At 39.6% G+C, this 21,678-nt stretch overlaps 1 protein-coding gene, 1 long non-coding RNA gene and 1 other non-coding gene across 5 annotated transcripts in view; 1 reads left to right on the top strand and 2 right to left on the bottom strand.

The window, feature by feature from the left end:
• The window catches only part of LOC139038249 (uncharacterized), a 32,438-nt gene extending 26,299 nt beyond the window's left edge, over positions 1-6,139 (bottom strand). For all 3 annotated transcript variants that reach the window (XR_011491196.1, XR_011491195.1, XR_011491197.1), the window contains exon 1: positions 5,840-6,139. This is a non-coding gene — a long non-coding RNA (uncharacterized lncRNA). The remainder of the gene's footprint in view (positions 1-5,839) is intronic.
• NLRC4 (NLR family CARD domain containing 4) overlaps positions 1-21,667 on the top strand; it is a 33,318-nt gene extending 11,651 nt beyond the window's left edge. The window contains exons 4-8 of the mRNA XM_070476593.1: positions 2,297-2,389; positions 2,541-2,711; positions 5,384-5,476; positions 6,133-6,300; positions 21,354-21,667. Of these exons, the coding sequence (XP_070332694.1) occupies positions 2,297-2,389; positions 2,541-2,711; positions 5,384-5,476; positions 6,133-6,300; positions 21,354-21,646 (818 nt within the window). The 3' untranslated portion in view covers positions 21,647-21,667. The remainder of the gene's footprint in view (positions 1-2,296; positions 2,390-2,540; positions 2,712-5,383; positions 5,477-6,132; positions 6,301-21,353) is intronic.
• On the bottom strand, positions 6,519-6,641 carry LOC139031743 (small nucleolar RNA SNORA26). Its single transcript, XR_011484220.1, has one exon. It is a non-coding gene; the product is annotated as a small nucleolar RNA SNORA26 (small nucleolar RNA).
• Positions 21,668-21,678: the final 11 nt, after the last annotated feature.

Genomic DNA, 21,678 nt, shown 5'->3' with positions numbered 1-21,678 from the left:
CAGAACTGTCCACCATGACCCGTCCATATTGGGTGGCCCTACACAGCATGGCTCATAGTTTCATTGAGTTAGACAAGGCTGTGGTCCATGGGATCAGTTTGATTAGTTTTCTGTGATAGTGATTTTCATTCTGTCTGCCCTCTGACAGATAAGGATAAGAGGCTTATGGAAGCTTCCTGATGGGAGAGACTGACTGTGGGGGAAACTGGATTTTGTTATGATAGGCAGGGCCATACTCAGTAAATCTTTAACCCAATTTTTTGTTGATGGGCAGGGCTGTGTTCCCTCCCTCTTGTTTGACCTGAGACCAAACTATGCTGGAGGTAATGAAAATAATGGAAACCTCCTTCAGAAGTTCCCATGCTCGCACTGCCACAGCCAGTGCCCCCGACCCTGCAGCAGAAATACAACTGATTTTTGTGTGTTGATACTGTACTCTGTATCTATGATCAACTTATTTCATGTCCCCTCCAAAAACAATATTTTTATTTCTTCCATTCCAATTTGTATACTTTTTATTTCATTGTCTTGTCTTATTGCATTGATTATGACTTGCAGTACACAGTGTTGAACAGAAGAGATGAGAGTGAACATCCTTCCTTGTTTCTGATCTTAGGGAGAAAGCATTCAGACTTTCACTATTAAGTATGACATTCATTGTCATTTTTTGTTTTTTTTTAAGACGCCTTTTATCAGGTTGAGGAAGTTTCCTTCTATTCCTAGGTGGCTGAAAGTTTTTCTCATGAATAATTATTAGATTATGACAAATATTTTTGCTGTATCAATTTACATGATCATTTCATTTTTCTTCTCTAGACTGTTAATATAGTGAATTACATGGATTGATTTTCAAATATCAAAACAATCCTGCATTCCTGTATGAAGCTCACTTGGTGGTAGCATAATATTCTTTTTATGTATGGCTGGACTCCTTGGTAATATTTTGTTGAGAATTTTGGCTTCTGTGTTCATGAGTGAGACTGCTTCAAAGTTTTTCTTGTTTTATTTTCTTGGTCTGAGTTTCATGTTGGTTAATGGTAGCTTCATAAAATGAGTTGGGAAGTGTTGCCTGTGTTTCTTGTTTCCTGATAGTTATTGTGTAGAATTGATGTTATTTCTTCTTTGAATGTTTAGTAGAATTTGCAAGTTAAATTATCTGTGCTTGAAGCTTTCTTTTTTGAGAAAAATTTAAACTACAAATTCAATGTCCTTAGTTACATAGGACTATTCAGGTTATTCACGTAATGGTGGATAAATTTTAGTAGCTTGGGGCTTTCAAGAAATTATGTAGTTTTCAGTGCAAGTTTGATGTATGAAGCAGGGTACTCAAAGTCGGTGCTCTGGGATGAGGTGGGGAGGGAGGTAGGAGGCAGGTTCAGGACAGGGAGACACATGTGCACCCATGGATGATTCATATCGATGGATGGCTAAAACCACCACAATATTGTAAAGAAATTATCCTCCAATTAAAATAAATTAATTAATTTTAAAAAAGAAATTGTGTAGTTTTATCTGTAAAAATCCTATGGATAGAAGAGCCTGATGGGCTACAGTCCATGAGGTCACAGGAGTCAGACACAACTGAGCGACTAAAACACACACATCTGTGTTGTCAAATTTACGTATATTTTTCTCTGTTCTTTTAACATCTGTGATTTCTGTATTGTTATCTTCCTTTTCATTTCTGATATTGGTAATTTCTTTTTTCTTCATTTTCTATTTATCAGTCTTGCTAGAGATTTATCAAATTTATTGACCTTTTCATGGATAAGCTTTCAATTTCCATTGATTCCCCCTATTGTTTATCTGTTTGCAATTTTTTTTTTAATTTCTGCCCTTTATTATCATATTGCTTCTTCTTCCATTGGGTTTATGTTGCTCTTTTCTGTCTAGTTTCTTAAGTAAGCTTAGGTTTCTGATTTGAAAATTTTCCTTATTTCTAATATAAGTATTCAATGCTCTAAATCTCCCTTTAAGCAACTGTTAACTTGTGATTTTGACATATTTTAGTTTTTAAAAACGTTTTTTCAAAATATTATCGAATTTTCCTTCAGACTTATTTGATGCTTGTATAGAAGTGTGTTGTTTAATTTCCACCTGTTTGGAGATTTCCCAGTTACCTTTCCAGTATAATTCCATTATATTGGGAAGACATGCTTCCATCTCTGACCAAAAATTATATATTTGTGTTTCAATTTCATGAACATTTCTTGCCCATGGTAGAGCAAAATTCTTTCGATTGGACATAGAAGTCTAGTAAATGACAGCTGAACACCAATCCCTTTTCTTTTGGCAGGTGGTCTGACTGACAGTTTAGGTAATTTGAAGAATCTTACGAAGCTCATACTGGATAATATTAAGATAAATGAAGAAGACGCTTTAAAACTAGGTCAGATTTTTGCTTTCTCTAATATTTTTATTAATATAAGTTTAATAATAAGAACAGTAAAGACTCTGACACTGACTGTGTTTATACAATGCAAGAAGAAGGCCTTTATGTACTTGGTGTCCTAATGCATTTCCTTTCCATTGGTTTGCAGCTGAAGGTCTGAGAAATCTGAAAAAGATATGCTTACTTCATTTGACCCACTTGTCTGATATAGGGGAAGGAATGGATTACATAGTCAAGTCTCTATCAGCCGAACCCTGTGACCTTAAAGAAATTCAATTAGTCTCCTGCTGCCTGTCAGGAAATGCTGTGAAAACTCTAGGTAACTGCTGCCTACATTGAATGAAAACAGTATAAGAAAACATGACATATGTTTATACTAAGGCATGCTAAATCTCTCAAATGGAAATTTAGTCTTTAGAGAAATTGGAAAAGATAATAAAGACTTCTAGGTAACATCTAAGCTATTTTTATGATCTTCTCTGTGATTGGAATGAAAATGTATTATGGATGAATAATAGGAGAAAATTTGGGGATAATTGAAGATGTCATTTTAAGAGAGGGTAAGTGAAAGTGAAAGTCACTCAGTTCAGTTGTGTCCATGGAATTCTCTAGGTCAGAATACTGGAGTGGGTAGCTGTTCCCTTCTCCAGGGGATCTTCCCAACCCAGGGATCGAACCCAGGTCTCCGTACTGCGGTGGATTCTTTATCAGCTGAGCCACCAGGGAAGTCCAAGAGAGGGTAAAGAGGAAGAAAATAAGAAATGAGTGATTGAAACTTGGCACATTCTGTTATATAATAACTGCTTAATAAAATTTTGATTGAATGGATAAATAAGTGATTGAGAAGCAGAGATAGAAGGATTTTCTTAAATGTTCTCTGTCCTAATTCTTACTTATTGCCCTGTTAAGATGGAGGCAATATGCATCAGTATAAGAGCTGACTCTTGAGTTCCTAAAGGGTGTATATACCAAGTATGGAGAAACTTTTGCGTATTTCTGGATAAACTAGATATGGTCAATTTAGATGTTTTTTTAAATTTAGGATTTTGGAGAAAAGATGGTCCAGCTCTTTAAAAAACAGAATAAACAACTGCTAAGAATCTGTAAACTTTCCTAAGAAAATTATGTATATGCCAATGTAAACCAAAAGTTAGAGAAACCTAAGGATTAGAAAAGGCCAAACAATGAGAAGCGTAAGAATGATGATCACACTCCTTTACTTCTTTACTTGCCCTGGGGAGAGACAGGCTTAGAACTGAAAATAGCAGCTGTACTCTTTTTAAGAGGAGCTCTGCAGGTTTTAAAAAATTATTTATTTATTTAGGCTCTGTTGGGTCTTTGTTGCTGCTTGGGCTTTTCTCTATTTGCCATAAGCAGGGGCTACTCTCCAGTTGCTTTCTGACTGAAGTGGCTTCTCCTGTTGAGGAGTACAAGCTCTAGGAACACAGGTTTCAGTAGTTGTGGCTCCAAGGCCCTAGAGCACAGGCTTAGTAGCTGTGGTGCACGGGCTTAGTAGTTCTGTGACATGTGGAATCAACCTGAACCAGGGATGGAACCTACGTCTCTTGCATGGGCAGGAAGATTCTTGACCACTGAGCCACCAGGGAAGTCCCAGGCTTTGTATTTTAAACCAAATCAGAGAAGATACTTTACTCTAAGAAAAGGGTTCATATGATTGATTAAAAATAATAATAGCTAATATTATAACAAGAGTATGTATTCATTAAAAAACTGACTAATTTCTAAAGGGGATACTTCCAATCAGTGTTGGCAGGAAAAACTTCAACTAAGTTAAACAACCATGATAAATACCTGAAATGCAGAAAAGAAGCAGTTCTTCACTAGAATGATAGTGTCAGAAGAGTGTAATTTCGTCAGTTCTGTCTCGCCACAACAAAGATTTGAAACAGTGGACCTGTGTTACAGCTGGGTTACAGCTCAGAGTTTTATTCAGCAAACAAAGGATAGTACACCCTTGAGGCGTGAAGGCGGGCTGACCCCAAAGGAGAGGCCCCACCTGTCTCGACTCCCTCTTTTTTACATTTTTATCTCCTCCCCTCTGAGCCTGCCATATGCAAATTAGGACTAGCCAGGAAGGGGGTGTGTTTGTTTCACCTGAGGTTCTCACTCCAGTGTTCAAAATTTTCCCTTTGTTCCCTTTTCATGGGCTTTTCCCTTTCTTTGTCTTTTAGCCACCGCCATTTTGGACTCCTTTTTCCTATTCTAACTGCCTAACAATGGCATTTACAATTAATGTTTACATGTAATATAGTTTCCCAAAATTTTAATCTCAATATATTTGTATTTTTGTTATTAAAATACATCTCTTATAGATAGCATGGAGTTGGGTCTTGCTTTAAAAAAGAAAATCTAGTTTTATTCATTTTTGTCTTTAATTGGAATGTTTAATCCAGTTAACATAATTATTTATATGAATAGATTTCCAGCTGCCATTTTGCTATTTGTTTTCTGTTTTTCTCATCTGTCTTTCCTTAATTTCTAAGGTTTAGTTATTAGCATCACAACTATGACATTAACAAAATTATCTAAACTGAGTACACAAAGAGCAGCTCGTCTTATCTGGTTTTTGCTCCTCTGCTTCTCCTGCATGACAGGGCATTTAGAATTGTAAGCAACCTCAGAGTTGATGCATTTCAACTTCCTCATTCTAAAGATGAAGCTGCTGAAGGCTAGAAAAGCAGAGTGACTTTACTAAAATGACATAAAGACTATCTTCCAGGCTGCATTAGGCTTTCGGTGAATTGAAGTTTTTTAGTCAGAACTTAGGACCAGGAAATATTTGTGCATCAATCATATTTGTGGCAACTGGGGGTTAAATCTTTCCAGAGACTTTTTTGGAATAATTATATTAATCAAGTGAAATAATGATTTGTATGCTACCAACAAAGAAAACAAGTACTCAGAATTCTTCTAAGGATATTAAAAAATGTATTTATAGTCTTGTTTTGGATTAAACTTTCTTTTTTCCAGCTCAGAATCTTCATAACTTGGCCAGACTGAGCATTCTTGATTTATCTGAAAATCATCTGGAAAAGGATGGAAAAGAAGCTCTTCATCAACTAAGTAAGAATAACAATTTAGCCAAAATCAAATACTCAAAAGGTCAGAAAAGCAGAGCCTGACTTCTGTAGTTTCTTTTATCCACATATGCCTTACTAGATGGACCTTAGTTAAAGTGAAAGTCATTACATAAGTCAATGTAGTCCTTTTTTTAAACTACTTTTCAAGAATATAGGCCAATGGTTTTTGAGTTATCAGTTTTCCCATATCATTGCACCTGAGATTCCCACTTGCTTGCCTCCTTCCAGGGAGCTAGGGTCTGAGAGTGACATTCAAGACAAATTTGCTTAAGGAGTTCGTGATAAGATTTTTAAGCTGTGATAACAATTCTGTGATTATGCTAAAATAAAACAACATGGTACTTACCGTCTGAGATTTGCTTCAAAATAATATAGAAGGGAAGGAATTTGATGACAATGAAGCAAGATTATCCATGATTTGGTGTTTGTTGAAAGTTGGCATACTAGTACATATAGTCTTATATATTTTTGTACATTCTTGAGCACTTCCCATAAAAATGTTAACAAAAAAACAAGTAGATTCTTACTGCACACTGAGCAGGCTTCAGAGATGATAGTCATTCCTTCTCTCACACCCCTTCATCCTTTATCAATTTTGAGATGGATCCAGTTTCTGAAACTGCTCCCTGGTTCTTCAAGTTGACAGGCTGCACGTCTTAGAAGAGCTGACTGTTCTGATGCTGCCCTGGTGTGGTGACGTACGGGTCAGTCTGGCCAGACTGTTGGAGCAACTGGAGAGGGTTCCACAGCTAGTCAAGCTTGGGCTGAAAAACTGGAGACTCACAGATGCAGAGATTAGAATTCTAGGTAGGTATACACACAGAGCTAAAAGAAAGGAAGTTAGCCCTCACAAAGTTCTTCAGTTGGCTTGTTCTATTTAGTTAGTTAGGTAGCATCTGATTTGTTTATTTATTTGACTCCCCCCCCCCTTTTTTTTTCAAACCGAAGGTCAAGTTTAAATTTAATGACTTTGGTATTAACTATACACATACTAGTAAGTGCTAAGACTTAAAATCTTCCGGTTCAGTTGTGACTCCAGACAGGATCCAGAGAGGAGTTCTAAAAATCTCTTCTCTGGGTTTTATGGAGACTTCCTTTACCCTCCTGTGTTAGCCTCTTAAGGCACTGTGTCAGCCTTAAAAGGGCAATGGAAAGGGCGATTGACTCCCCTTTTTTATACAAACATATTGAAAGAGTGTTCACACATGTTAAAGAGTAAAATGATTGAAGACACTGGCCTGTCTTCAAGCATTTCACCTAAAGTGTTTCAAGGAAAAACATTCACATTATCTGATAAGGTGTATTATGTTAGGAATTGCTCTTCCTGGCCTTAACTATCTGAAATTCAGCAAGGCCCCTCCAATCTTGGGAGATATGTTTAAGTCATTTGTTGGGTATTCAAAACAAGTAAGAAAAAGAAAGAAAGAGCGTGATAGTCGTTCAGTCGTGTCCAATTCTTTGTGACCCCATGGACTGGAACCCCAGCCTCCTCTGTCCATGGAATTTGCCAGGTGAGAATACTGGAATGAACAGCCATCCCCTTCTCCAGGGGATCTTTCCAACCCAGGGATTGAACCTGCATCTCTTATGTCTCCTGCATTGCAGGCAGATTCTTTACCATCTGAGCCATCAGGGAAGCCCAAGTACAATTTTAATGTAAATGGGATCATGGAATACATTTAAGTAGCTGCAAAATAATCCAGGGACAAATACAGATACATAGATGACTGAAGACTCAACAGCCTCAGGCAGCTGAAGTGTCCCCACACTCTCTGTATTACTTATCTGTGTAAAATGACTCCAAAACTTTGTGGCTTAAACCAACTATAAAACAAACAACTATAAACATTACCTCTCATTCCTGTGGGTCGGGGATTTGGAAGCAGCTTAGCTGGGTGGTTCTGGCTTTGTGTCATGGGGTTGCAGTACAGATGGTGACTAGGGCTGCTGGAAGCCTGCTTCCAAGGTGGCTTCTCACTTGGCTGGTAGGTTCATGCTGGCTGTCGGATGCGGCATTAGTTTCTCATCCCTGGACCTCTCCATATACCGCTTGCACGTCCTCAGAACATGGCAGCTCACTCTCTCCAGAGCAAGAGATCCAAGCGAGAAATCAGTTAGATGTTGCAACACCCTTTAGGACCTAGCCTGGGAAGATCATTTCTGGGGTCGTCTCTGCTGTGTCCTATGGTTACTCATGTCAGCCCAACCCAGTGTGGGAGGGGACAACACGGAAGAGTGGCTACTAGGAGGTAAGGATCATTGGAGCCAGCTTGAAGGCTGACTACTATATTACCTAAGGCAAAGGATTGGTGACAACAGCCTTGACTGCCTTCATTTCCCTCACAGATTGTCTCGAAAGTATTTACAGGATACACATCATACAACTTACCATTTTAACCATTTTTAAGTCTACAGTTTTGTGGATTCACATTCTTAAGCAACCACCATCACCATCCATCTCTAGAACTTTTTCATTTTCCCTGGCTGAAACTCTGTACTCATTAAAGACTAACCCCCGCTTTTAAAAATTTCTCTTAGAGATGTGTATGTCTTTAAGTCCTTAGGCTGCCCAGAGGTTCTGCAATTCTTAATGGTGCTGAGATTCTGGGTCTTTCCTTCCCTTAATTCTTTTTTTTTTTTGGCTGCACTGGGTCTCTGCTGCTGTGCTTGGACTCTGGGGCTGCTCTTGGTTGCAGTGCATGGGTTTCTCATCATGGTGGCTTGTCTTGTTGTGGGACACAGGGTCTAGGGCACAGAGGCTTCAGTAGTTGCAGCTTGCAGGTTTAGTTGCTCTGCAGCCTGTGGGATCTTCCTGGAGCAGGGATTGAACTGTGTGCTCTGCAATAGTAGGCAGATTCTTAACCCCTGGACCACCAGGGAAGTCCTCTCCTTCCTTTAATTTCTAACTCCACTTCCATCTCCTCCACCCGCTCCCTTAATCATCAAATCATATCCGCCTAGGTGTCATTCTTTCGGGACCTTCTGCTATTCTGGGTGATATTGGAAGCAGGTGGGGTTTCTGTGACAGGCTAATTAGCTAATAAATAATCCTTCTCAGGTAACCTCATACCTAAAGCCAGTTGGAAAGGGTATCTCTTTTCAAGGAGGCTGTTGGGGAGTGTGTAGAATCAGAATTACAGGTGAGGGAAGGCATTTTTAGGTAGAGACCCTTTGTCATCTTCCAAATCTGTAAGTAGGTAGTTGCTTAACTTTCCCATTTCTGAGGCTGACTATAGAGACCAGAGAAGGAGATGGTGTGGTGTGTTTACGAAGAACTAAGCTAAGGGAGTAATTTGCCATTTCACTTTAATAGCCTAGTGCCTAACAGCATCCATGTGTAAATGAGAAATATAACAGAAGACAGCTGACTCTTGGGAATTTACCTGTAATGATATAATGAATTTACCCAAAGATGCATGTGAAAAAACGACAAAATGAAGAACTAATTTATTCTCAAAGTGCTTTTAAAAAAGAATTTGTGGAATTGCCATTATATACCTAATAAAACATAACTATTAAAAAAAAACCAGTGTAGTTTTTCCCCTTTCATTTGAATAAAAGCATGGCACCAAAAAAAAAACAAAAACATAACTATTATCCCTGTTTTATAAACACACAGAGACATGGAATCTCCTTGGCAGTCCAGTGGTTAGGACTCTGCACTTCCTCTGCAGGGGCCACTGGTTCCATCCCTGGTCAGGGAACTAAGACACCTCATGCCATGCAGCAAAGCCAAATTTTTTTTAAAAAAAGCAGCAGTGACATAAGAAGGCTGTTAGACCAAAGCAGGGAGAAGGCTAGAGACAGAAGAGCTGCTGAAAGGAGCGAGAGTGCAGGTGCTGGCGTGGCTCCTCTCCAGCCACTTCCTCCACCCCCCAAAGATGTAAGGGCTTCCAGGTGGCTCAGTGGTGAAGAATCCGCCTGCCAGTGAAGGACACCCAGGTTTGATCCCTGGATCGGCAAGATCCCCTGGAGTAGGAAATGGCAACCCACTTCAGATTCTTGCCTGGAAAATCCCATGGACAGAGGAGCCTGGTGGACTACAGTCCTTGAGGTCACAGAGTCAGACACAACTGAGTGTGCACACGCATGCAGCTAGAGGTATAAAAAGCAGTCTGCTGGGATGTGAGGCATTAGCTGAAGAGTGAGAGCCAAGCATTCTCTGCCTTTGGCCTCTAGCCAGGTGATGAGACTGCTGTCTGCCAGTCCCCTCTAGAGGCTGCATCATTATGAATGGTTAAGTGAATTACCTTTAGAGTCAGACAGACCTACCCATCCCTTCCACTTGATAGATATATGGCCTGCAGCAGCTTCAAGCTGCTGAATCTCGGTTTGCTCATCTGTCAAATGGGGATAATTACAATGCCTACCATTTGAGAGGTTATTATAATCCATAATTGAGCTAATGAATAGTAAGAAGTTCAATACTGCTTCACTCTACATGCTCAATAAATGGTACTGTGATCATTATTCTCTGGCAGCTTCAAGAGGAACCAGATGCTAGGGTCATCTTCCTTTAAAAAAGAACTTCTTCAGCCTGCTCACTTTTGATGTATAAGATCCTTCACAATAGAGCCCCAATCCACATTCCTCTCCACCTTCATCTTCTGCATGCCTCCCCACCTATGTGAGGCTTCATCCTCATGAACCTCTTCCTAGTCCTCCAAAATGCTTTTGTGCATGCACTCCCTCTAGGAAGTCCTTCACCTCCTCTACAGTTCTTTAAGACCTAGCTGATGTATCTCTTTCTTGGTGAAATAGTCTCCTTTTAAAAAAAAAAAATTTATTTATTTTTCATTTGACGATAATTGCTTTATAATGTTGTGTTGGTTTCTGCTGTACAGCAACATAAACCAGCCACAGGTAAACTTATGTCCCCTCCTTCTTGAAACTCCCTCCCACTCCATCTCACCCCTCTAGGTTGTCAGAGAGCACCAGGGTGAGTTTCCTACGCTACACAGCAGCTTCCCACTAGCTACTCTTGGTGAAATAGTCTCCTTATGCTCTCTCTTCTGCACCCCGAAGAGTAACCTAGATGGTTGCTTTAAGCCTCTTGTCCAGAATCTTTCAAAATTTTTTGACTATGACCCACATTTTAAAAGTACATTTTATCTTGTTATCCAATGCACACATACAGATACATTTTTATAGTATTTACATATACTTTAAAGTATTCTTAAAACAACTAAAAAAAAAGATGTGGTACATATATACAATGGAATATTAGCCATAAAAAAGCACGAAATGCCATTTGTATCAACATGGATGGACCCTGACATGATCATATGAAGTAAGTCAGACAAAGAAAGACAAATATTATATGACATCGCTTATAAGTGGAATCTATAAAAATGATGCAAACACTTATTTACAGACTCTCAGACATAGAAAAAAAATCTACAGTTACCAAAGAAAACAGCAGGATTGGGGGCAGGCGGAGAATTAAATTGGAAGTTTGGGATTAACATAAACTCACTACTATATATAAAATAGATGGGCAACAGGGCCTACTGTATAACACAGGGAACTTTCACTATCTTACAATAACCTATAATGGAAAAGAATCTGAACAGGAAAAATATATATACAGAACTAAATCACTTTGGTGTACACTTGAAACTAACATATTACAAATTAACTATACTTCAATTTAAAAAATGATTTAAAAAAAACTGCTCTAATCCGTGTGCTAGATCCAGGGCTTCTGTTTCCATGGTCCCTCCTGGCTCTGCATTTGTTTTTGTGTGACTCTGGATCCATGTCAACTCACTGCTTGTGGTGTTCCTTTCCCTATTCTCCAAGTTACTCAGATGGGGAGAATTCACTTCTCCCTAACATCTACAACAAGGTCCCAGTATAATTACAGATGTAGCAGATTTACTGAATGCTTATAAGTATTTGTAAAGGGTGGGCTTACATGATAGCTCTGAAAAGCACTTAAGTTTAATATTGGCACTTCCCCTTTCTCCAATAGATGCAAGACCATTTCTGCCAATTCAGGCTCCAGTTGCCTGTCAATTGCCCTGCCCTATTTCATCACCATCTCTTACAATTCCCGAACAATTAAAAAAACACCTTCTATGTTATTATGAAAAGTAATTCAATTACATCTAGCCCCCTAACATCAAACTCAGTTCAGGACCTTCCTTCACATTGTTGTTCAGTCGCTAAGTCGTGTCCAATCTTTTACCACACTGTGGACTGTAGCCTGCCAGGCTCCTCTGTCCGTTGGATTTCCCAGGCAAGAATACTGGAGAGGGTTGCTAGTTTCTTCTCCAGGGGATCTTCCTGATCCAGGGATTGAGCCTGGGTCTCCTGCACTGACAGGAGGATTCCTTAACCACTGAGCCACCAGGGAAGCCCTTCCTCCACAAAGCCAGACTAACGTGCTCTATGAATAAGAGGCTTCACGTTCAGGTCTCCCCTCTTCCCCTCTACTACTGGGCTCTGTTAACAGCAGGGAGAATAGATTTATTTCCTCCAGAATATGAATCATGTTAAAAGGCAGAAGAAGCCAAAATCAGGGTTCATTTTGGTTTTGTTTTTTAATTGATGTGTAACATACCCACAGAAAAGTGTACAAATCCTAAGTAGATAGCACAATGAATTTTCATAAGATTCACACACCCCTGTAACTAGTACCCAGATCAAGACATGGAAGATTAAAAAAATAAAAAGAAAGAAACAGAGAGTCTCAGCTTTGTAGCTCCCTTCTCCCAGCTTCCTGACTTTCTAACATCATAGATTAGTCTTGGCTGCTTTTTAATTTTACATAAATGGATCATATACTATATATTCTTTTGAGTTTTCTTTGGTTCAATATCATGTGTGTGAAATTCAACCACATTATTATGTGTAGTCAAGATTCATTCATTTTCATTGCTGTAAAATCTATTGTGTGAACATACTTCAACTGTTTTTTCCCATTCTACTGTTGATATGTGAGTAATTTTAGCTTTTGAATACTACAAATAGTGCTGCTATGAACACCCTTGTGTACATCTTTTGGTGAACATATGGGCACATTTCTGCTGGGTGTCTACATAGGAGTGGGTTTGGGTTACAGGTAAAGCATATGTTAAGCTTTGGGCCTCGCTGGTGGCTCAGATGGTAGAGTCTGCCTGCAATGTTGGAGACCCAGGTTTGATCCCTGGGTTGGGAAGATCCCCTGGAGAAGGAAATGGCAACCTATTCCAGTATTCTTGCCCCAAGAGCACCATGGACAGAGGACCTGGTGGGCCACAAAGTGTTGGATGCAACTAACTTTCACTTTTCATATGTTCAGCTTTAATATACATGTCAGTCTTCCAATGTACTTACATTCAATTCAGGTTTAAAAAAACTGGTTTTCATTATTACACACAGATAGCCACATATTTTTGTTAGAGCACTTACCATTTGAACTTAGATAATGTATTCATGTACCCATCTGCCCCACTAAACTGTGAGATCTTAGAGAACAGGGCTCAGACCATTAGACTTGGTATTGAGTGTATATCCCACACTCAATAAATATGTTGTATGAAAGAACAAAAGAACTTATAGCACCTCCACAATTTGCCATGAGATATAGGCTAGCTTGGGTTCTTAGAAAACCCATTATACTAAATGCTATTTTCTTATATATAAAATCATCCCCAAACTCCAAAATACATTTGTATGATTTCACAAACTCTTTATGATATCTGAACCAACCAATTCTTCAAGCCTCTAGGGTAAGTTTCTTGACTCTGGTCCATAATACTTCTCCTGGGTCAGAACTGGCTTTGGGATTCCCATCCCTAGTTAGTGATGGTATAAGTGATGGATGAGACACAATATGTCTTGAGATGGGATAATAAAATGCAGGCTGGTAATAAGAGATGGGGAGTCTAATGAAATATAGGCTACATAGGAAGCAGCAGGGAGGAAATATGTCATAGGAAGTGTTTAATGAAATATGTGGTAGATAAGATGGGCTGGAGACATAGGGGGTATTTTCAGAAAAGTTCCTTTTTACCAAGGGTTTTAGACACCTCCCGGTCCTAACTGAAACCTTGCTCTCCCCTACAGCTCTCTTAGTCACTTTTTATTCTCTTGATCTTTATGCCTCTCAGAATCTAAAAGGCACGGTCAATTTCTCCTTGATTTTCACTGTCCTTCCAGTCCACTCCTCCAACCTCATGAAGGATTCCTACTTCCACGTGGCTTAGGCCATTTAACTGAACTATGGCTTGTCCTTATTGCTATGAACTCTGAATTTATTGTCATCTTTTCTTATGCACTGAAGCCTTTGACAACCATCTTACAGAATTCCTCACCCTTTAATTTTGGTCATCAACTAAGACTTCACTTCTTATGTGACAGCCAACACTCAGGAATCCTCTTTGGTCCTTCCCTTCTATTATCCTTCACCCATCTGTGAGGATGGAATTATCAGATTATGATAACTCCACTTAAAACTGTTCTACCTCTAAGATATTAAATTCAGACAATTCATTCTCAAACAGCCTTCTAAATTCCCATCTCAGTTACTTAGTGACTGACTCATCACCAGTTCATTTAATTTCACTGGGATGTCCAGTCCATTGAGCCCACTACCACCTACCTACTAAATAGCTCCTATTTATTTTGACTTTTCTTCCCACCTAGTTTAAATTCCATCCTTCAGCCTGCAAACATTCTTGTCAAAATAGCTGAAACTCTTATGGCCCATAGTATGACAAGTCAATTTAGGCAATGACATTTAGTGATGGCCTGTGTGTGTGATAGATGCAAAAGTGAAATGAAGAAAGTATAATGAGAGATGGAGTTTCTAAATAAAGACTACTTACTAAGATGCAGGGAGAAAATGAGATGTGGAGGTGAGGTGTGAAATCAGATACAGTGGTTAGGGTGTATTTTCTGGCAAAACTCAAAGCCTGGATTGTCCTCAATTTTCCACTTGTTCTGTACTTATACTCAGACCACTGGGAAAAAAATCACACAATTTGGCAGATAGGTACACTTCAGGTTTATGATGACAAGTTTCAATGAAAATACTATAGAAAATGGTAAGAAAGCATTATATATTGAAACATAGCATGCAGCAAGAGCAGGGCTTGAACAAAATGCTCTTAGTCTTAAATACTTATATTAGAAGAGAAGAAAGCCTGAAAATTATTGTTTCTAATTTAAGAAGTCAGAAAAAGAGTAAACTCAAGGTAATAAACATAAGAATATAAATCAAAGAAATAGAAGACAAAAATAAGTTTAAAGAAAGATTAGTAAAGCTCAAAATGGTTCTTTAAAGAGTAACAAAGGAATAGAGATAAAAATTAAGCAAAACTGATCAAGAAAAAGCAGAGCAACATAAATAACTTCATTAATCAAAGCGGAGACACAGGGACATGAATGTTTGTAGTGGCTTTATTCATATCACATATCTTATAAAGGACTACTACCTAGAATATATAAAGAACTCCTACAACACATTGATAAAAAGACAACTGGATAGAGTTTAGAGAAGACAAAGAATCTAAATAGGCATTTCTCCAAAGAAGATATATAAATGGCTAATAAACATCAGAAAAAATGCTCAGTACCATTAGCCATCAGGGAAATGAAAACCAAAGCCACAGTGAAATGCCTCTTACCATCCACTAGTATGGTTACAATAAAAAAAAGGACAGGTAATAAAAAGTGTTGACAAGGACACAGAAAAATTGGAGCCCTCATATGCTGGTGGTTGGACTGTTTCCTACTTAGGAAAACATTCTGGCACCTCTTCAAAAGGTTAAACATAGAGTTATCAATTCCACTCTGAGGAATCCAAGAGAAATGAAAATATATGTCCATACAAAAACATGCACAGCAATGTTCATCGCATATCTTATAATCCCAAAGTGGAAACAACCCAAGTGTCCATCACTACTAAGTGGATAAACAAAATGTGACATATCTACAAAATAGAATATTATTCAGCCATAAAAAGGAATGAAGTATTAGAACACACTATAACATGGATGAACCTTGAAAATATCACACTAAGTGAAAGAAGCCAGTCACAAAAGACCATATATAGTATGATTACATTTATATGAAATGTCCAAAATGGGTAAGTCCATAGTGACGAAAAGTGGATTAATGGTTGCCAATGTTGGGGGATGGGGTGAGAATGACTGCTAATGCTGTGGAGTTCAGTTTTGGGGGTGATGAAGATGTCCTGGAATTAGGTAGTGGTGTACAACTTTGTGGCTATACTAAAACCCATTATGTTGTTGCTGTTTAGTTGCCCAGTCATGTCTCTTGAGACCCCAATCCCATGGATTGGGATTTTTCAGGCAATAATACTGGAGTGGGTTGCCATTTCCTTTTTCCAGGGGATCTTCCCAACCCAGGAACTGAACCCGAGTCTCCTGTCCCCATCTCCTGCATTGTAGGTGGATTCTTTACTGCTGAGCCCCTGGGGAAGCCCAAAACCCACTATAGTTACGCTTTTAAAGGTTGAATTTTATGGTATGTATATTATATATCAAAAAGACCCTAAAAGTATATCCTAAGCAACTGTATTTATACAGTACTTGTCAAAACTGTATTTTAAAAAATACAAAAGATCTGTTTCACCCTAGATAATATACATGTTTCAATGCTGTTCTCTTGAAACATCCCACCCTCGCCTTCTCCCAGAGTCCACAAGTCTGTTCTATACATCTGAGTCTCTTTTTCTGTTTTGCATATAGGGTTATAGGGTGAAACAGATCACCAGCCCAGGTTGGGTGCATGAGACAAGTGCTCGGGCCTGGTGCACTGGGAAGACCCAGAGGGATCGGGTGGAGAGGGAGGTGGGAGGGGGGACCGGGATGGGGAATACATGTAAATCCATGGCTAATTCATTTCAATGTATGGCAAAAACTACTGTAATGATGTAAAGTAATTAGCCTCCAACTAATAAAAATAAATGGGAAAAAAAAATAAAAATTAAAAAAAAATACAAAAGAATGACAAACTCTAAATCAGAACAGTAGTTTCTGTGGGTCAGTGGGGACAGATGTGCACAACAGCAGGATACCACATAATAGATCCAAGTTTTTATCCATGTTCTAATTCTCAGGTTAAGTGATAGATTCATGAGTGAATAGGTGAAATTTGTGATCTATCCAATTCTGAATAAACAATAAACACAACCTGTCAACATTTCCTGACAATCTTACTGTGCCTCTGTATGCAGCTCTCTCTACATAAACAATTTTAAACTTTATTCTCCTTAATCCACGTCTGTCTTTATCTCACAATGAATGTGATTTTCCCCTCTCTCTCTACTTTTCTTATTACATTATAGTAGGTCTCTCCCCTTTTAAGGGCAGTCTTTCTGCTCCAGCCTTGATTGAGATCCCTTCCCTGCCCTCATCCCTGTTCAAGATCATTTCACCAATTATGCCCTTCTTTACTCTTTCCTATCAGGTTTTAAAGGTGCTCAAATCTCTCTCATTTTATATAGAACTCTTCCTGACTCCTATCTTCCTCCTATGACTATCATCCTCTCCCTCCTTCCCTTCAAGGCAAAAATTTATGAACCCTCAGCACATCCCCACTATCTGACCGTCCTCTGCTTCTTACTTACTGCAGCTGACTCTACACACGTGCCTGTGACTTACTGGGTATTTCCCCAAAGTGTCTGACTTACCTATGTAAAGGCTGATGCTGAGCACTCTCTCCTTTTCAGAATGTTCCCTTGACTTCCATGCTACCTTGTTACTTCTCAGTCTCCTTTGCCATGGCAGTTCCTCCACACAGACGTTAAATGCTCCCAGTTTTTCTTAGAGCCTGGTCCTAGGCTCTCCGCTCTTCTTCCTTAAAGATTACACTTCATCTTAAAGCTTTAATTGCCATGTTTCAATTTTGACTCCCCAAATTTTGTTTCTTCCTGATCAGCAATCTGGGACCATTGAATAGGAATCATTGTGAGCTCAGGGATCTACTGCACCTGTTCTCACTTACTTTTTTAGATGCCATAGTTTGATTTAAATGTTTGAGGCTGAACTCACAATCTAGCATGTTCTCAAAAAGACAGTCATCACATCTGAACTCCATTATCCAATTTTTTTTTCTCAAAAAAAGAACCACCACAGACCACACTTATGTTCTAGCTCAACGGTAAGTTCTGGGCCAAATCCTGCTGCCACATGGATCCTCAGAATTTTCCAAGTGTTCTGTTTTGCTTTCTATTTGTAATTTTTTTAAAAATAGCATCTTATTTTTATTGTGTTAGACACAGTAACTTTTTGGGATCTCTGAAAAAAACTAAACTTATGAAGTTTGTTTTTCCTGTTCCCTATGTTGCCTCATTTCTTGGGAGCTTTTTGTTCGACTTTTTGTCTGTCTTTAGTTCCTTGTTGGAGGCTGTTCTCAGCTGTCTGGTATTCCTGAACTGTTCTCTTCACATTTTAGAGTGAGGGACGAGTTGGTAGGAAGCTCCCTGCACCTGAGGGAGGGGCTTAGGTTCACCGTGGGTGATCGGGAAAGAAAAATAGCTTTTCCTGTGTAGGGCCTTTCCTTGGAGGCAGTTCAATTTTCTCTGAGAAGGATCCTTGTCTTTCTCCTGGAGTATATAAGCCCAGTTGCCACTGCTCTGCAAAGTGGGGAGGGGAGGCCTTTGTGTGTTCCCAAGGCACCCGGACCTAACACAGCACCTATCTTCCATCTAGTTACTTCGTCATGTATGTTTTCACACCATGTGTAAGCCCAGGGAGGCAGAGACCATATGTCCTCTTATATTATTCCTAGCACCCAGCACAACCCAGGGTACATGGTAGGCACTCAAAAATGTTTGCTGAATGAACAAATGGTAAGAGCTCTGGCTCAGGGGAACTACAGAGTGGTCTCTGTCACACTAGAGCTTGGTTTAGGCTGTAGGAACCCTTCAAGGATCAGAATCCTTCTACCCAGAGAATCTGAGATTCTGCCTGGAATTTGGATCAAGCCACTTGCATTCTCCACAACCCACATACAGTCTACAGAGCTAAATGTCACTGATTCCTTTTCTCTCAGCAGTCTGCTCCTCATGACAACAAAAACACCAGATTCGATGAACAAAATGCATGCCCTTGTGGATTGCATTACTTATTCTTGGTTTGTGTGCTTGTGCACATTCTGGTAATTATCCAAAAATCTAACTGATACCATTCTTTAAGCCTGGCAGGTAGCCTGTATAAATAGCTTACCCGTTGAGGGTGGGATGGGCTTGAAATTCTTCATTAAAGTTCCTTTCAGGTGGTGCAATCTGTTCTGGTAATTGAGAAGGAGAAATGAAGTTGCTTTTTGCAGGCGAAGGAGCTTTATATACAGACATGCTAACTGACAAACAGTATTTTGACTGGGCGCATACTTTGCCGGGAAGAACCTGGGAAAGAGGCAGAGGCAGAAAGGACTTGAGAATGAGGTATAAGAAGAGAAGGGAGAAAGCTACCTATAAGGAAGAAAGAAGGGCTCATTATGGAAAAGAGGAAGAAAGGAGAAAGTGAGGCCCTGTGTATGAGAGAGGCTGCGCACAGGCTAAGCTGGTGTAAGGAGACCCAGCCACACCTTGGCTTACAGAGCACAGAGCTACATTCCACTCTCCTGTAACACTCAGGACTGCACAGTCCAGGCGGGTGAAGTGGCTTTGCTCTGTGCAGTCTTTCAGACCCAGAAACCTACATGTTCTTTATTCCTACGTTTCTTAGGGTGTTACCTTTGACTTCATGGTAATGGCTAGGATATTTACCTTTCCACTGTAGGAGTACTTTTTTAAAAAAATAATTTTAAGCATTTATTTATGGTTGTGCTGGGTCTTTGTTGCTACACAGGCTCTTCTCCAATTGCAGAGAGCGGGGACTACTCTCTAGCTGCAGTAAGCATTCTTCCTGCAGTGGCTTATCTTGTTGCGGAGCACAAACTACAGGGTGTGTGGACTCCATATTTGTAGCTGGCAGGCTCTTGAGCACAGGCTCAACAGTGGTGGCATATGGGCTTAGTCGCTCCAAGGCATGTGGGATCTGCCTGGACCAGGGATTGAAACCCTGTCTCCTGCACTGGCATGTGGATTCTGACCCACTGAGCCACCAGGGCAGCCCTGTTCAGTTCAATAGCTCAGTCGTGTCCAACCCTCTGTAACCCCATGGACTGCAGCACGCCAGGTCTCCCTGTCCATCACCAACTCCCGGAGTTTACCCATGTCCATTGAGTCAGTGATGCCATCCAACCATCTCATTCTCTGTCATCCCCTGCTCTCGCCTTGCATCTTTCCCAGCATCAGGGTCTTTTCAAATGAGTCAGTTCTTCCCATCAGGTGGCCAAAGTATTGGAGTTTCAGCTTCAGCATCAGTCCTTCCAATGAATATTCAGGAATGATCACCTTTAGGATGGACTGGTTGGATTGCTTGCAGTCCAAAGGACTCTCAAGAAAAGCATCAGCTCTTCAGTGCTCAGCTTTCTTTGTAGTCCAACTCTCACATCCATACTTGACTACTGGAAAAACCATAGCTTTGACTAGACGGACCTTTGTTGGCAAAGTAATGTCTCTGCTTTTTAATATGCTGTCTAGGTTTGTCATAACTTTTATTCCAAGGAGCAAGCATCTTTTAATTTCATGGCTGCAGTCACCATCTGCAGTGATCTTGGAGCCCCCCAAAATAGTCTCTCACTGTTTTCATTGTTTCCCCATCTATTTGCCATGAACTGATGGGACCAGATGCCATGATTTATTTTCTGAATGTTGAGGTTTAAGCCAACTTTTTCACTCTCCTTTCACTTTCATCAAGAGGCCCTTTAGTTCTTCTTTGCTTTCTGCCATAAGCATGGTGCCATAAGGGCAGTCCCTGGAGGAGGTACTTTATTTTTTTTTTTTTAATTTTATTTATTTATTTATTTTTTGTTGGTTTTTTTTTTTTTTTCCCATTTCTTTTTATTAGTTGGAGGCTAATTACTTTACATCATTGCAGTGGTTTTTGTCATACATTGAAATGAATTAGCCATGGATTTACATGTATTCCCCATCCCGGTCCCCCCTCCCACCTCCCTCTGGAGGAGGTACTTTAGAGTGCCCTATTCTGTAAGGAAATTCCTGAAGAGTTTGCTGCTGCTGCTAAGTCGCTTCAGTCGTGTCCGACTCTGTGCGACCCCACAGACGGCAGCCCACCAGGCTCCCTGTCCCTGGGATTCTCCAGGCAAGAACACTGGAGTGGTTTGCCACTTCCTTCTCCAATGCATGAAAGTGAAAGGTGAAAGTGAAGTCGCTCAGTTGTGTCCAACTCTTAGTGACCCCCCAGACTGCAGCCTACTAGGCTGCTCCGTCCATGAGATTTTCGAGGCAAGAATACTGGAGTGGGTAGCCATTGCCTTCTCCACCTGAAGAGTTTAAAGAAGGTTAAAAATAAGAGCCCCAAAACTCTTTATCTTGAGGTATTGAAGGAGTTTACTTACTCAAGTTTACACTTTGGAACATTTCATACCCAAAGAAACAATCATTAGGTAGCATATGCTTCTCCAGAAGAGGAAATGACCTAATGTTGCCAAAGTCTGACTCCAGTTTTGAAAATAGGTACTGAATATTTCAATTGTATCTCCCACATCTCAATTTTTACAATCTTCCATTTCTTGGAAAAGTCAGGAAAACAGAAAAAGTATATAATTCATTTATATTGGTTTGCTATCATTGGTATTTATCAGATTCCCTTACACTTTAGGAAAAATATAATTTGTAAATATAATGAACCAGGTTTATAATCACTTTTCTAACTACACAGAGAATTCTAATTTCTCTCTTAAGCAAAGCACTGGTCCAAACATAGCCATTTCTCTAAAATTTAAAACAAAAAAAATTTTTTTTTCCAGTTAATGGATTTATTTCTGTTTTTATTCAGGTGTATTTTTTGAAAAGAATCCTCTGGAAAACTTCCAGCAGTTGGATTTGGCGGGTAACTGTGTGAGCAGCGATGGATGGCTTGCCTTCATGAGTGGATTTGAGAATCTTAAGCAACTGGTGTTTTTTGACTTCAGTACGAAAGGACTCTTACCTGATGCATCATTAGTCAGGAAACTTAGACACGTGTTATCCAAACTAACTTTTCTGCAAGAGGTTCAGCTTGTTGGGTGGCAACTTGATGACTATGATGTCAGTGTTCTTAAAGGTGCTTTTAAACTAGTAATTGCTTAAATAAAGGGTACCCTAAGCCTCTGAATGCTCTG

Source organism: Odocoileus virginianus, chromosome 2, assembly GCF_023699985.2.
Source record: "Odocoileus virginianus isolate 20LAN1187 ecotype Illinois chromosome 2, Ovbor_1.2, whole genome shotgun sequence".
Lineage (NCBI taxonomy): Eukaryota > Metazoa > Chordata > Mammalia > Artiodactyla > Cervidae > Odocoileus > Odocoileus virginianus.
This window is presented reverse-complemented; position numbering and strand designations above follow the sequence as displayed.